Below are 13,744 nucleotides of genomic sequence, written 5' to 3'. Positions count from 1 at the left end.
TAGTTAATCTACACAACAGCTACAAGACACAAGGGACAAACATCAAACCCAGTGCAAACTGTTGATGCAAACCAGTGCCAGAGTGCAGAGCCAGGCCAGTTCCTGGTTTTAAAGGTTCATCCTCACTTCTGTAAGTTACTGCCTGGCACACCAAGGCCCTGTCTTCATTCCAAAGCCACCCGTGAGGACACCACTGACACCTCATACCTTTTAGCTCCCCGTGGCCCAGGCGGCCGAGCCGCCCGATGACAACTCTCCAAGGCAGGGATGTCATCTGCACAATCCCAATGCACCATTCCCACAGCTTCTGCAGGCCAATTTTACGTGCAGACAACTTGCTCCTCCTTGACCTGGAGGTTCAGGAAGGAAAGAAAAAATAAAAATAAGAGAATCAAGGACAAAATTCAGATTTCTGCTTTATGTAATGATTTCACTGCTCACCCTCTACAGGAGTTCCTGAGCTCTGTGCATTGCCCAACTCACCCCTTACTCACAGCAGCAGAACAAGCCTGTGTCTGCTTTCAGTGCTGATACTGCAGTGACATGTGAGGTGCTCAATGTTCTTGAAGGTAACTTTGTAGCAAGCATTTGTTAAACAAGTGTAACAGTAACTTTTGTCCTCTGCAGTTTGTTAGAAAAGTGCCAACTGAAATGTTATCAATGTAACATTATCATGATCACATTAGCAGGAAACAATCAGAAGGGATGTGCAAGAAACTAATGAGAGAATGAGGGATGACGACAATAGACCCAGATATCATGTAAGAAATAAAGGTTTCTACCTGTTTGGTAAATCAATATTAACTATGCAGGTTTCCAGCAATTCCCCATGAAGGTCAGTGCAGGATGCCAGAAGCCAACGCTGGTCATGAGACAAACAATACCCAACGAAGAGCACGTTGTATTTCTGACTGGCCTCTCCAAATGTTTCCCCCAGCTCTGTCTGTTTGTCTTTGATGGGTGCCAGGATGAAAGGAGGAGAGTACAGCTGGATTGGGCTGGGCCTCTGCAATGAAGGGAACACAATCATCACATATACCAAAAACTATTTAATGAAAGAAACACAAAAAGGCAGCGAATACAGAAAAATGTGAGTTTGAAATAATTAAATTTGAGGTATTCATAGTCAAGAGATATTGGGGAAAAGGGTGGTTATAGACAAATCTGAAATACCTGGAGGTGTTCAAGAGTAATACAGACATAGTACTTAGGATATGGTTTAGTTGAGGACTGGTGAGTGTTAAGTTAATGGTGGGACTTGTTGATGTTAAAGGTCTTTTCCAGCCAAGGTGATTCTGTGGTATCATTTCTGCTAATTAAAACTGATGCACTTCAGAACTTACCTAAGATTTCTCCAAACATACAGAGAATCTAAGGTAAGAAACAGTCTTCGGACAGGGTAACACCCATCTCTGAGACAGGCAGGAGTTTAAACCTGTGATCCTGTTTATCCTTCTGCTAAAATTGATGGCATCTGCTCACCTCCCTTAGTTCACATTATGTACAGAGCAACAGACAGGGTGACCAGATGTGAGGCAGAGGACTCCTTGTAGTGTTCAGACTTCATGTACAGTTTTTATCTGTGCATTGGGTGTAACAGACTGTACTGACATCAGGCATGATGTCAGAAATTCTTTAAGTCTTATAAGCCGGCAGGTTAATTTCAGAAATACTCTGGTTTTCAAAACAGAACTGAACTGATTCATCAGCTCTGCTGAACATGTGATAGTGCTTCTCTTGAAGAAACAAACTACCCTTCACCCCTCAGAAAACTAACCTCTAAAAGGTAAGAAGTCAAGGCCTTTTGACACCACTTAATGATAAGCAGACAGAAATTAGCATTGTAAATGATACATGTTCAGTCCTCCTGCAGAGCTTGACATGAAGATGTTATTAAATCCATCTTTTATTTTAAAAAAAAGATCATAAAGTCACAGGAGACTGAGACTGGAAGGGACCTCTAATCATCTAGTCCCATCCTCTAACCTTGTTGATTAGACCAGGTTGCCCAGGACTCTGAGTGTCTCAATCACTGGGCATACAGAGATAGTGGAGAGATCATCTCCCACAACAGGGATGTTTAGCCTGCCTGGGCAACCACTTCCAGTGTTCAATCATCCCTACAGTAAAAATATTTTCTGTGGTATTTTTGTTTGTTTAAAGGTAATTTATTCTATTTCAATTTGTGCCCACTGCCTCTGGTCCCACCACTGAGAAGAACCTGGCTCCACCTTCTTTACTCCCTCCCACCAGGTATTTATACACATTTATCAGAGCCCTCCTGGTCAGACAACTGCAGCTCTCAGCATCTCCTCAGGTGTCAGATGCTCCCGCCCCTTAACCTTGGTGGCCCTTTGCTGGATTTGCTCTGGAATGTCCATGTCTCTTGTACTGAGGAGCCCTGAAGCACACAGTACGTTCCAGGTGAGGCTTCACCTGTGCTGAGGAAAGGAGAACAATCCTCCCCCCGTGCTCCCCTGTCAGCACCCTTGCCAAGGCAGCCCCGTCTGCTGGTGGCTCTGCTGCAGGGGCACGTTGCTGGCTTGTCCAACAGCACCTCCAGGGCTGCTTCTGCAAAGCTGCTTCCCACATGGTCGGCCCCAAGCCCATCTTTGCTTTATAAACCTCTCTGAAGAGAAAAATGGGCCTGACCAGACATGCTCAATAACTTAAGAGATTATTAGGGCAGTCTCCTAATTTTTCAGGCAGAGCTTGGAAGTCTGCAGTGCAAATCAATAGGAAATGCATGGAAAATGGGAAAACCAGACACCTCAAATGAGCAGCTAAATGCAAGCTGCTCATCCAAACCTCTGCCCCTTTTTTGGTGTCTTTTGTTTCGTCCTGAAATTAAACATGAAATGCAAAGTGCATGTTAATCAGCTCAGAGGAATATTAAGTTACGGTGTGTTCTTAGAGACATTAAGGGGTATCTTATTTCTGCTGCTTTCACCACCTACAAGTACAGCACCCTGGGAGCCCTGCAGGAACATTAATTAAAGGGAGGGAGATGCTTGCAGGGGTCTTGCAAGTTTATTGCTCTTCCCCTTACACCTAAATAGCTTGAAGTGTGAGTGTTGTAACTTCCTGCAAAATCCATCCTGCTGAACAGATACCTGTTGAGGGAAGCGCGAGGAGAGAACCTGAGGAAGAGATGCCTGGGGAGATACTGCATTTAGAAACGTTCAGTGAGAGCTTGTGGTTTTACATGACTAATGAAATGTGCTGATAGGTTGGTTTCATAATGATTTTGAAACTAGGTTTTTAAACCTTAACAAGCATGTCTTTATCCCATGGTAAGTCTTTAAGTGTTTCCCTGGTCCATTAAATTTAAATAAAAACCAGTCATCGTTATCTTTCAAAGAATGGAAAACACTCATGGAAGGTGGGATGGATTATTCTTTTGAAATCCCTGAGATCCCAGAAACAGGGCTTGAATATTTACAGTTTAAAAAGCAGATGAAAGATAAGCCCACTGAAAAAGGGAGATTTCTCCATTACCTCAGGGAATTAATGTAATATCTGTAATTAGGCACATGAACTTATTTCATATATATGCATATATATATGTATCTAAATAAAGGTTGGACATAAACACTTTACTGTAGGAGTCCTATAGACTACAACTACAGAATGTCTCAGAATGCCATGTAAAGGTATATACTTTCTCTTCTTTCACACTGAACTTTAATTTAAGCTTTTACTTCATGATTCAAAACCAGAAGCTTAAAATGTTTGGAAAGCAAGTAATCTGACATTTTTCCTATTATTTTCTATTTAGTACTTCCTTACCTTTTCCCTTTCTAAGATTGCCTTCTATAGCTTGAAAAAATACTCCTAAACAGTTGAAGCGGTTACAGTTTCATAGCAGGCTTTTCCTGACACCAATACCCACCTCAGGATTTTTGAGGGTCATCTCAATGCTGGCAGCTGGCCCAAAGCCTGTGAGAGACTTGATGTGGATCTGGGTGGGCAGAGGCCTCCTGCACTGGCAGTACACGGAAAATGCCAGAGACTTCAAGTGCTGAATGTAGAAAACCTGCTCATCCTTCATTGTCTGCAGCATGTACTGGCAAGGCACAATCTAGAAAATTCATATAGACAATAAAACATGATTTAAAGTCTTCAAAGAGCTGTTCATTAATATCAAACCAGAGTCACACAGTCATTAGGCAGTTAACAATACTGTGTCTGTGGTAGTGAATTATGGGCACTAGTGCCTGTAGCCTCCTGTCAGGGCTGCTTGCCCTTCTGCAGGAGTGGCTACACCATCCAGCCACTGCATTCCCTGACACAAAGCTGCTGTTCCCATTACAGTGATATATTCAAGGCTCTTGCAGGGCAACACCAGCTGACCAGTACCACAGCACATCTATAGGAGCTGGCACTAGGAACTCTACAGGAATTTTGCTTTCTGAGATATAAACATCACTGAATGAGAAACCCACTTTTTAAAATTAAACCTTAAAAATCCTCAGTCCAAAACCAAACATCCATATTCAAACATCTCTCTATTTTTTTTTTAAACAGTTCTTCTGATCAACATTTTGGTTTGCAGGTCACCTTTACTAAGAAATCTCAGCATTCCAAATTTCAAGTTTAGGCAGGTTTGGTTCCACAGTCTGTGGTCAGAATTGGGATTTGTTTGCTGGTCATGTGGGAATGAGCAGCTGGGTGTCAGTCTTAGAGCAGACTGTAGAGAGCAGGATTAAAATTCTATTATCATGATTGATGTGGTTGCTTCTCCTTTTCACTTTAGTGAACAGTGGAACCTCAACAATCCTATGCTGCTGTTCATTTGCATTTGTTTCAGCAAGTTCTGTGAAGCCAGATACTTAAACTCACATGTTCAACCATCAAGAAACAAACTACAGTAAGATTAGCTGGGGAGGTTTAAGTTTGGGGGTTAAGACTCATCTGAACAACAAGAACAGGAAGGAGAAACATTCCTTGAGAAGGTAACAGAGCACAACAAAAATATCTTTTAAGTTCAAATCCTTTATAAAGTAAGAATAAAATCCCTGTAAACTCACTTTTTTTTTTTTTTAAATGTACTGCTGACAAATACATGATCCTACACATGATCCTTGCTTGGAACAGCAAGATCTTTGGAGCAGAAACCATCAATACAAAATGTTTACGTTGCATCTAACACTATGAGACCCAAGCAGATGCTTTTAACAAAAATTTTTAGTCATAATGAAACTTAGGTAATAAAGCCTTTATGACTCTGGTTCTTGTCTGAACCACTGGAACTCTGGTAGCATTTTCTACTTTCTAAACATGCCTGCATGTTTTTAAAAGAAAACTTTTTATCCAAGAATTTCAGGAGCTGGGCTTTTCCATTCCATATATGAGTTGTAATGAATCTGTAAACATTTGGGTTTGATTTGTTTTGAAATACCCCATATTTGTGTATACTATGGTACAGCTGTGGGAATATTGTGCTGGTAACTATATCCTGTTACCCTTTACTTAGAGAAAATTGTCTTCTGTTTTGACTTACACTGGCAAAATGCCACATTTTGAGAAACAAGGGGTAAGTGCCCAGAAAATAAACAGCACTTAGGAAGAATTTGTAAACTCATTAGTTGTCTTACACAGACTAAGAGACAATTGCAAGACACTGTTTACATGTTCTTGTATTTCAGACATGGCAATATCAATGGCTATTTTATTTTTAGTATCTTCAGGTCTGAATCAATTTAATAGTCTTCAGCCTTCCACAATATGAAGTTATTAATCTGATTTTCAGTTCATCCCCAAGCCTAATATATTTGGGTGACAGTTTCCCCCATCATTTCAGGGAAAGAGGAAGTCAAGATGACCAAAAATGACAAATGTTTTCCTTGTCAATTTGAGACAGTAGAAGAAACTCTAATTATTTTTATTTTTTTTTTAGTCATTTAAAATAAAATAACTTTAAGCAAAGTTGAGCATACATGAATTCAGAAATCATTCACATGCTAGTGCTTGCATGTTTTCACATGTGCATGCACAGGCAGTAAATCTCTGGCCTCCCCTTTTCCCCCCTCATTTCTTCAGGCTCTGTGGGAGCAGAGCAGGGATGGCAATGTGCAGGCAGGCTGGGCAACAGGCCAAGCTCTGCTTCTGACTACACAAATTCAATTCTTAGGAAATTCCATAGTAAGTGACTATTATTATATGCCAAGTTACATGGTAAATTATTTTTAAGAAGCAGATAATAACAATACAATAGTTAAATTATGCATTAAATGTCTGGTTTCACTTACTGCTTCTGGATTAAAAAGTATAAATCAGAGCGAATATGAAAAGCAAACAACCCAACATGGAAAGTAATGAACGGAGCAACTGGATGGTTTTGGCAGTGGAAACCCATGTTGCAACTTAAATAATTGAAATCCCTTTTCAGGAAGCATCTAGTGTTTAGGATTGCTAGAACCATGCAACAGATTTGATGCAGGGCACTGTGGCTGCCTTCAATTAATTTCTTCATCAAAATAAAAGTAATTCAGTTTTGTAAGCAATTTTATTTTTTAATATGTAGCCTTGTACTGGCAACAAAATAATGTGCAAATGTCACCGAAATTTGATATGATATCTTCCATTTTGAATTTTTCAGGATAGCATATGTACCAAGTGTACAGTGTGACAGAATGACCCTCCAGTGTGAGGGTACAGAAGAAGGCAGAGTTACCTGGAGAATGAAAGAATTCCTCATATTCTCAGGCAAGTTATCCAGCATTTCTGTGTAGCATCTCATCAAACTTAGGAGCCAGAAGTTGGTGGAGGCAGATTCCTCCTCTGCAGTGTAGGTGAAAGGGTCCACCATGTAGATGACAACAGCTGGAGGGTAGGCGTTGCTGTCGGCAGAGTCGGGCTCGGTGGGAATCCCTATTCTCTCCCTCTCTGTAACACTACAGACAGGAGGGTTGTTAACATTCAAAAGCAAGTTACAGCTGTTAATTACTGTTCTTCTGTAAAGGTGTGCAAGGCTGAAGCAGAGGAGGAAAAATGGGAGTACTAAGTGATTCTCATGGTCAGAAGCAAAACTAAGATGACAACAGTGATTAAGGAGAGAGGGCCTTTAGTCACAGCAGTTCTTAATACCTGCTACTAATTATGCATTAAAGATACTTACCATAAAGTCTAGCATTATGTCATTTAATGCAATCACAATAGATTGTGTGTGAACAATATGGTAAAGCTGGCTAACATGAGCTCTGGGTTCTCCATTTCTGTATGTACATGCCTGGGCTTGGGTGCTGTTCAGGGTTTTCTTTTGGGAGAGGTGGAAAGGGGACAGAAGGAGTTGAGAACAGAGGAAAAATGCCAAAGTAATATTCATGGATGCTGAAGTCCTCTGTTTAGTTGCAGAAAAGTTTCTACTGGAAGGAGGAACTGGACATTTTTTACTTGGTAAAACTCCTCCCTGCATCAGCCACGAATGGGAGGCTCGACATCTGGAAGTGATACAAGCAGCCGAGGCTGGTGGGTCAGACACCACACTGCAGCTGATGGTGTTTTGAAGAGATCCAGTAAGCAGATGTCTTAGGGATAACCCCAACTACAACAGGATGTGGGCTTTTCACTTAAGATACAGGAACTCCATAACATAGAGCATGACTATTAGCAATATGCATTATGATGAGAGTAATGAAAAACATGTTCACTCAGGAAGTTATTTACCTAAGATGTTAAAAACCCTTTTCCTAATTTTAAAGTCTGATGGATGACTATTCATAATGAAGTCTTTAAAAAAGTTGCGTTGCTAAAATTTATTTTAGAGCAACAGCAATATAATCCTGTTTCCTGATCTCACCTAAACCTGCCTGCAATACAATACTTGCAGTGCAAGCAGATCAGGAAGAAATCCCTGAATTTTATTTTCTATCTGTTAACTTCACAGGTGTGTGATGGATCTGCCTGGGCTAAGGGGCATTCCGGGCCACAGGAGATGTCCTGCAGTACCTGACACCTGTGAGACTGAGCCAGCAGATACAGCACAGAACCTGGGAGACACATGGTTTTCCTGTCCTGCAAATGCAGGGCAAGTGGAGTGTACTAAGGCATCCCCAACAGCACCACAACACCCATGTTCAACCAGCTGAGTCAAGCTTTATTTCTTTAGTTGAAATAGTGGGGATTTGTTTTTTCCACCTCCCCTTTATCAGTAACTACTACAAACAAAACTGGGCCCTGCTCCATTTACAGCTGGTCAGAGCACTGCACGTCAGAGGCTCTTTTCCTTCCAAGGATCTATACAAGGTTAAAGGTTGCATGAAAACAGAACAGTGGATTCAATTTGAGCACTTTGAGTCACTTGAGCACTTAAAGCAGCTTACCCTTCCTGTCCTTCTTGTTGCTGTTGGGGTAAGTTTTGACCCGATTCTGTGTCTCCTCCAGGAGCTGCACTTCCCTGCGAGCGCTCTGCTGTGCTTGCCCCAGTGCTGGTGCTTTGCCCTGACCCGACGTTCCCACTAAACCCCGGAGTAGAGGTACTGGCCATCTGGCTCACACCAGGTGTTGCAGAAGATGCTGACAGCTGTGGCACAGAGGATCCAGAGGATGAACTGCTTCCTGCAGGAAGGCTAGTGGTCCCACCACTGGGTGTGGAGCTCAGCGAGCTGCCCGTCGGTGCTGCCCCAGCAGCAGACAGACAGGTTGGATTGGAGGGTCCAGGTCCAGTGTTCCCAGGTACTGTTTGAGGCTGGCTCGCTGGTGCTGGGGTTTGGTACTTGGGTGGCAGCAAGAGGCTGCTGTCGAGCTGCAGAGTGGCTAAGTAAGGTGCTGCAGTGCATGTGGAGAGGAAAGGAGGTTACTGACAGTCTGTCAGATCAGGAAACTGCATTAACCATCAAGTCATATTATTTTAGAATATTCTAACAGTGTAAAAATGCAAAGTGAATATAATCTCCATTATAAATATTTACTTTGGAATCCATTCTGCAGGGTTTTGGGTCTAACTGATAGGAATCAAATCTCTCTGAGAACAGGGGTGACTTTGCAGAGCTTTGTGACTACAAGTCGGTACTGACACGTTGTTACCTCTGGCCAGATTGTGTTGTGATAAGAACTTTATACAGAGCTCAGCTCTGCCACCTGCTACAGGTTATCTTTGTTAGACGGAAAATCTACGACTCCTTTTTACCTGAGCTACAGCAATGGCAAACTTCAATAGTTATTTCTGCTCCTCAGTATCAGAGAGCTATCACAGTGATTACTTTTAAGTAATAAATGAATAAAAAACAAGGTCATCTGAGACAGATGAGTCTGCCTAACTGTCCTCAAAGGATGGGTAGAGCATTCAGCAGTCTATAGAACTGCCCAGCTAACTCTTGATATGTTAGCTTCAACTTTTTTCCAAAACCAGATCACCAAAGCACACAGAATTAAGTGTTGTCACACCTTTTTCAGAGCAAAGGGAGTAAGTGCTTTCCAAGAAATGAGTTAAAAGTTCCTGGCTCTTTTTAAACAAACAAGCAAACAAAACATTTGCACGTTTCGGCTGAGGTATGCAACATTCACCTGCCTGGTGCTCTTTGACCACTGCCTGTCTTGCTGACCACCCCTGTCTCAGCAAATGTGTTTCCGGGAACATTTTGGATGGGTCTGTGTCTTGTGCTAAGATCCCATTTTTAAGTCATACACACAATACATGTTATGTTGCTTCTGGACTCATTCTGGGATGTAACAACCATGTCTCTCCCCATATGAAATCTGTTAAGAGTCCAAACACTCATCGAGGCTCAGCCAGGACCAGTCTTCTAACACCACCCCAATAAACTTTACACCTTTCCATACTCAGCTTCCACACTCCTTCATGAAACAAGCACCCCTGATTTTATGTTAGAGAAGAACAAATATGGCAGGTTTCCATAAAAAATAATTTAAAAAACAACAACAAAACTATTCTTTTAAAATATGTCACTGCTTCAGGATGGAAATAAGCCTACAGAAGGTCCAGGAGACCATGTCTACAGGGTAATGTGGTTCCAAGTATCCACACTCAGTATACTGAGGCTCTGGTCATCAAGGACACTCTTTTCACCTGTGTTAACTCGCTCTTCCTTTGCAGAGTTTTATTGAACTTTCCTTTCATATAAATTAATGTTATGCTTGAAGGCATTATGCATATCATTGTGCCACACTGGGGTGATCACACGTATCAGTAGCACATAAACCAGATCAATTCACACCTTCAGTCTCGTGTGCAACATCTTTGAGACACAAACCACCTTATACCAAACTGACTTCTGGAATAAAAATATAAGAATTGGCTTTTGAATCTCTGGTATGATCACCAGACTGATGAATGGCTACAAAACCTTCTAAAGTAGGCAAATTTAAACATGAAATTGATTAACAAATTAAGACAAAGCCTCATAATAGCTTCTTTAAATCTTAGAACAGATCATGATCTGTACCTATAGAAAAAGCACCTTGCTTCCACCTCCTGCAAACACCCTCCAGAACACCTCCAGGAGGCCAACAAGTGCTGGACTTACCGAGGTGATGCCGGCAAACTTGGGCGTAGAGTTTGAGCCTGGAATGATTGTCACACTCCTCGGTGCCCCAGGGCTGGCTGAACCATTCGCTCACCAGCTCATCCGTCAGCTTCTGTGCCACAGTCTTTCCCACCCGCATGATTCCATCTCGTAACACTTTGCAGATGGGTTTGTGCTGGCCAAGCCTACACATCTGGTGAGGAAAGAACAAATGCTTGTAACCAGCTGCCAAGCACCTGCCTAAGTTATGCAGCCTGGTTTGCAGAGTAAACCCTTTATTACCAGCACGCATCTGGTGGCTTTTTAATAAATATAAAACCAAAAGGCTACATTTATCTGTTGACCAGAACTGCACTTATGGCAAAACTAAGGTTACAAAGTCATCTCGCCTATCCCTTGGTACAAAATGCACATGCTGAAAAAGGAGATGGTTTTATCTCCAGCCTGGCAATTACAGAAAACAGTTTTGTTAAATCTGCCCCTTGCTTTTTAGGTTTGGTTGGGCCTTCATGGTAGCAACTGTATGAATCCTAGTGTCATATCTGTAAATGAAGAGAATGCATGCTGGAAAGAGCAGATGGCAACAAATACCCCCAAATGTGCAGAGAATCACAGCATAACTCAATTAGATCGGGTTCTTGGACTCTGGAAGTGCAGGAAGTCCTCACAATGAAAAAAAATCCTTATTCAAGTTACGTTTACTTAAAAGAAAAATCCCACTGATTTCTCCCAATGAACATGCAATAGAGCAGAAATGACACTTAAGAAGAAATAATCCAGTGTGGTTCCTCTTTCCAACCTCGTATACAGCACTCAAGTCCCTGAAGAAAGTTTTGGCTCCATCGAGCAAGGCCTCATTTTCTGGACACACCACGATGTAGGCGACATCCCGATGGCCCCCGTACGGGTCTAGCAACAGCCTCTCCCAGAAGGGCAAGGAGAATGGAGAGATTGTCAGGAAGTCCTTGTCATAACCCACAAGTAAAGTCGGGATTGGAAGAGGCTCAGGAGATTCCTCAGAGCCTTCAAAGAAAAAAAAAAAGAAAGAAAGAAAAAAATGTTAAAATAGCTGGTGTAACTGCAACGGGTTCTCTGATGTACCATGAAGTGGGTTCCTTTAAAGGAATATTGGGAATCCCTAATTCCTTGCCATGCTGAGTATCCTAGAAGTTTGACCATAGACTGGGAACCTCTAGAGGCCATATCGTGCCTGATAAACCCCAGCCCTCTTCCTTGGAAAATAATATTTAATAAAGGAGAAGATTTATATTGTACTTAAGAAATGTCATAAAATCAAAGTTCATTCAGCCCAAGAGAGGGAGCTGATCCAAGCAGCATTTAAACTTTCCTAGAAAGCTGCAATAAAACATCATTCAGTGCACCATAAATATGTCTTGCCCTTCCTGAGGCTTCATCTCGTGGCTTTACTTTGTCATAACCATAACCACATCTCACAAGTTCCTATTCAATCAAAAGTAATACAAGAATCCATAAAATCTGATTTTACAGTTCTTCATCTACCTCCACCTGGTCATGCAAAATTACTAAGTAAAACGATTAGGCAAACTGATTCCCAGGTATGTAATACTAAGCAAAATTATCATAATGCTAAGAAGTGCCTCCTGCTCCTCTCCATAGGAAGTGCTGCAGAGCACTTGCTGCCAGAGCTGAGAGGAACCATCCAGTGGAACATGGCACCTCCCAGACACTGTGCTCATTAGAAGAAACACTGTGGAAAATTTCAAGCTAAAATGTACCCAAGTAGTTTCTGCAGAATATAATGCAACTTTATTAAACAGCCAACATTCAGTAGAAGTTGCTGAATCTGTATGGAAGGCTCTGCTACTTAATACATGGTGGGTTTGGTCTAATTCTCTAGTACCAACTGGCAAATCCTAACTTAGAGTGACAAATGCTGGAAAAATCCTGAGATTAGAAGTGCTCCTCCTGAAGCACACCAGCTTTAGACAGGAGCTGCATTTACCACAAAGTGTTCAAGCTGCAAAGGAAAGCAGCAATATATCAAATATCAACAGAGAGAAAATAAAGCAAAGCACAGCTGAACTGTAGGGAAAAAAAACCTAAGACTGCACTAGTTAAGACTGAAAAAAAAGGTAATAAGTAAAAAAAGCTAAAAGGTAAAAAAGGTAATAGGTATTTAAATGTCAGACACTTTTTTTTGCAAATGTGCAGGTACACATCTGGCCTGTGATTGTGACTTTTGAGAAGGGGATACTTAAACTGAAACTTCTTAGACTACGGGAAACCTTAGAACCAGCAAACCTTTGGTGGAGCAAGGATACCCACTTAGTGTATTTGTATAGCTCAGAAATCCCCTCTTCCCCATGACTGGCACAATTTTAACAGCTCCCTCAGTTCCTGTTAGTTATATTCCAGGTAGCTTCAGCACAAGCCAAAACACAGATTCAGGCAGGGAGTTTTATCCTCACCCAGCATTTTTCCACTCCAAATATTCATCAATCTGGAAGGTAAAACCTCCATGACATGATTCAAGCATGTGCCTTTTCAGGCATGTTAAAGCTACATGAAGAGCCCATTTGTTCTAACATTTCCAGAACAAAGTGCCCATTTCTGGAGAATTATGCTCTATTTCAGCTCTTGGCACACACCACAAGATACATACCATAGGTTCCCCGTCCTGCCATCTTATGGAATTGCTGCCAGGTGAGTGGTCCCTGCACATGCTGGATGTTCTCCCAGGTCCTTCCTGTTCGTTTCTTCTGGATGGCATCCTGGAGAAAGGGCTGTAGGGAGAGCAGCATGCGCACCACATCCTGGGAGGAGAGCATGCTGATATCCAATACTGCAAGGGACACAGGAGCATCAGTCATTTTCAGTGAGGAACAGGAAGCAATATTTTGAGGTGGCAACATTGCCTGGTTTAATGTTCTTCTGTATTGCTCTTCACAGTGCCCATAAAATGTGCAAAACTCTAATTAGCCTGATGGCATTTAATATGCACTTTATGAAAACATAGCTGAAATAAAAATGTCATCACAGTTCTTCTCACATACCTTTCAGTGTTAAGTTGTCCAGCTCAGTTCACAAGAAGTCAGAGCCTCTTCAGCACACAAACAGGTAATATTTGATTATAAATTAACTTTTTTTTACTTGGTGACAAGTTTCATACAGAGCAATTCTTGATTGCTTATACCCTTCTCCAAAAAAAAAGGGGCCATAATTCTGCCCTCCCCTCAATTTCTTTTGCATCTCTTCTTCAGATTTGCAAACTTCCA

The 13,744-nt window shown here is 41.7% G+C and overlaps 1 protein-coding gene across 2 annotated transcripts in view; it reads right to left on the bottom strand.

Annotated features, from left to right (window-relative positions):
• The window catches only part of MED13L (mediator complex subunit 13L), a 189,665-nt gene that overhangs the window by 13,786 nt on the left and 162,135 nt on the right, over positions 1 to 13,744 (bottom strand). For both annotated transcript variants that reach the window (XM_051633794.1, XM_051633792.1), the window contains exons 18-25: positions 13,132 to 13,311; positions 11,287 to 11,510; positions 10,488 to 10,680; positions 8,325 to 8,769; positions 6,677 to 6,896; positions 3,893 to 4,081; positions 783 to 1,006; positions 208 to 350 (exon numbers count right to left, since the gene is read on the bottom strand). In XM_051633794.1, the coding sequence (XP_051489754.1) occupies positions 208 to 350; positions 783 to 1,006; positions 3,893 to 4,081; positions 6,677 to 6,896; positions 8,325 to 8,769; positions 10,488 to 10,680; positions 11,287 to 11,510; positions 13,132 to 13,311 (1,818 nt within the window). The remainder of the gene's footprint in view (positions 1 to 207; positions 351 to 782; positions 1,007 to 3,892; positions 4,082 to 6,676; positions 6,897 to 8,324; positions 8,770 to 10,487; positions 10,681 to 11,286; positions 11,511 to 13,131; positions 13,312 to 13,744) is intronic.

Source organism: Apus apus, chromosome 16, assembly GCF_020740795.1.
Source record: "Apus apus isolate bApuApu2 chromosome 16, bApuApu2.pri.cur, whole genome shotgun sequence".
Taxonomy (NCBI): Eukaryota; Metazoa; Chordata; class Aves; order Apodiformes; family Apodidae; genus Apus; species Apus apus.
This window is presented reverse-complemented; position numbering and strand designations above follow the sequence as displayed.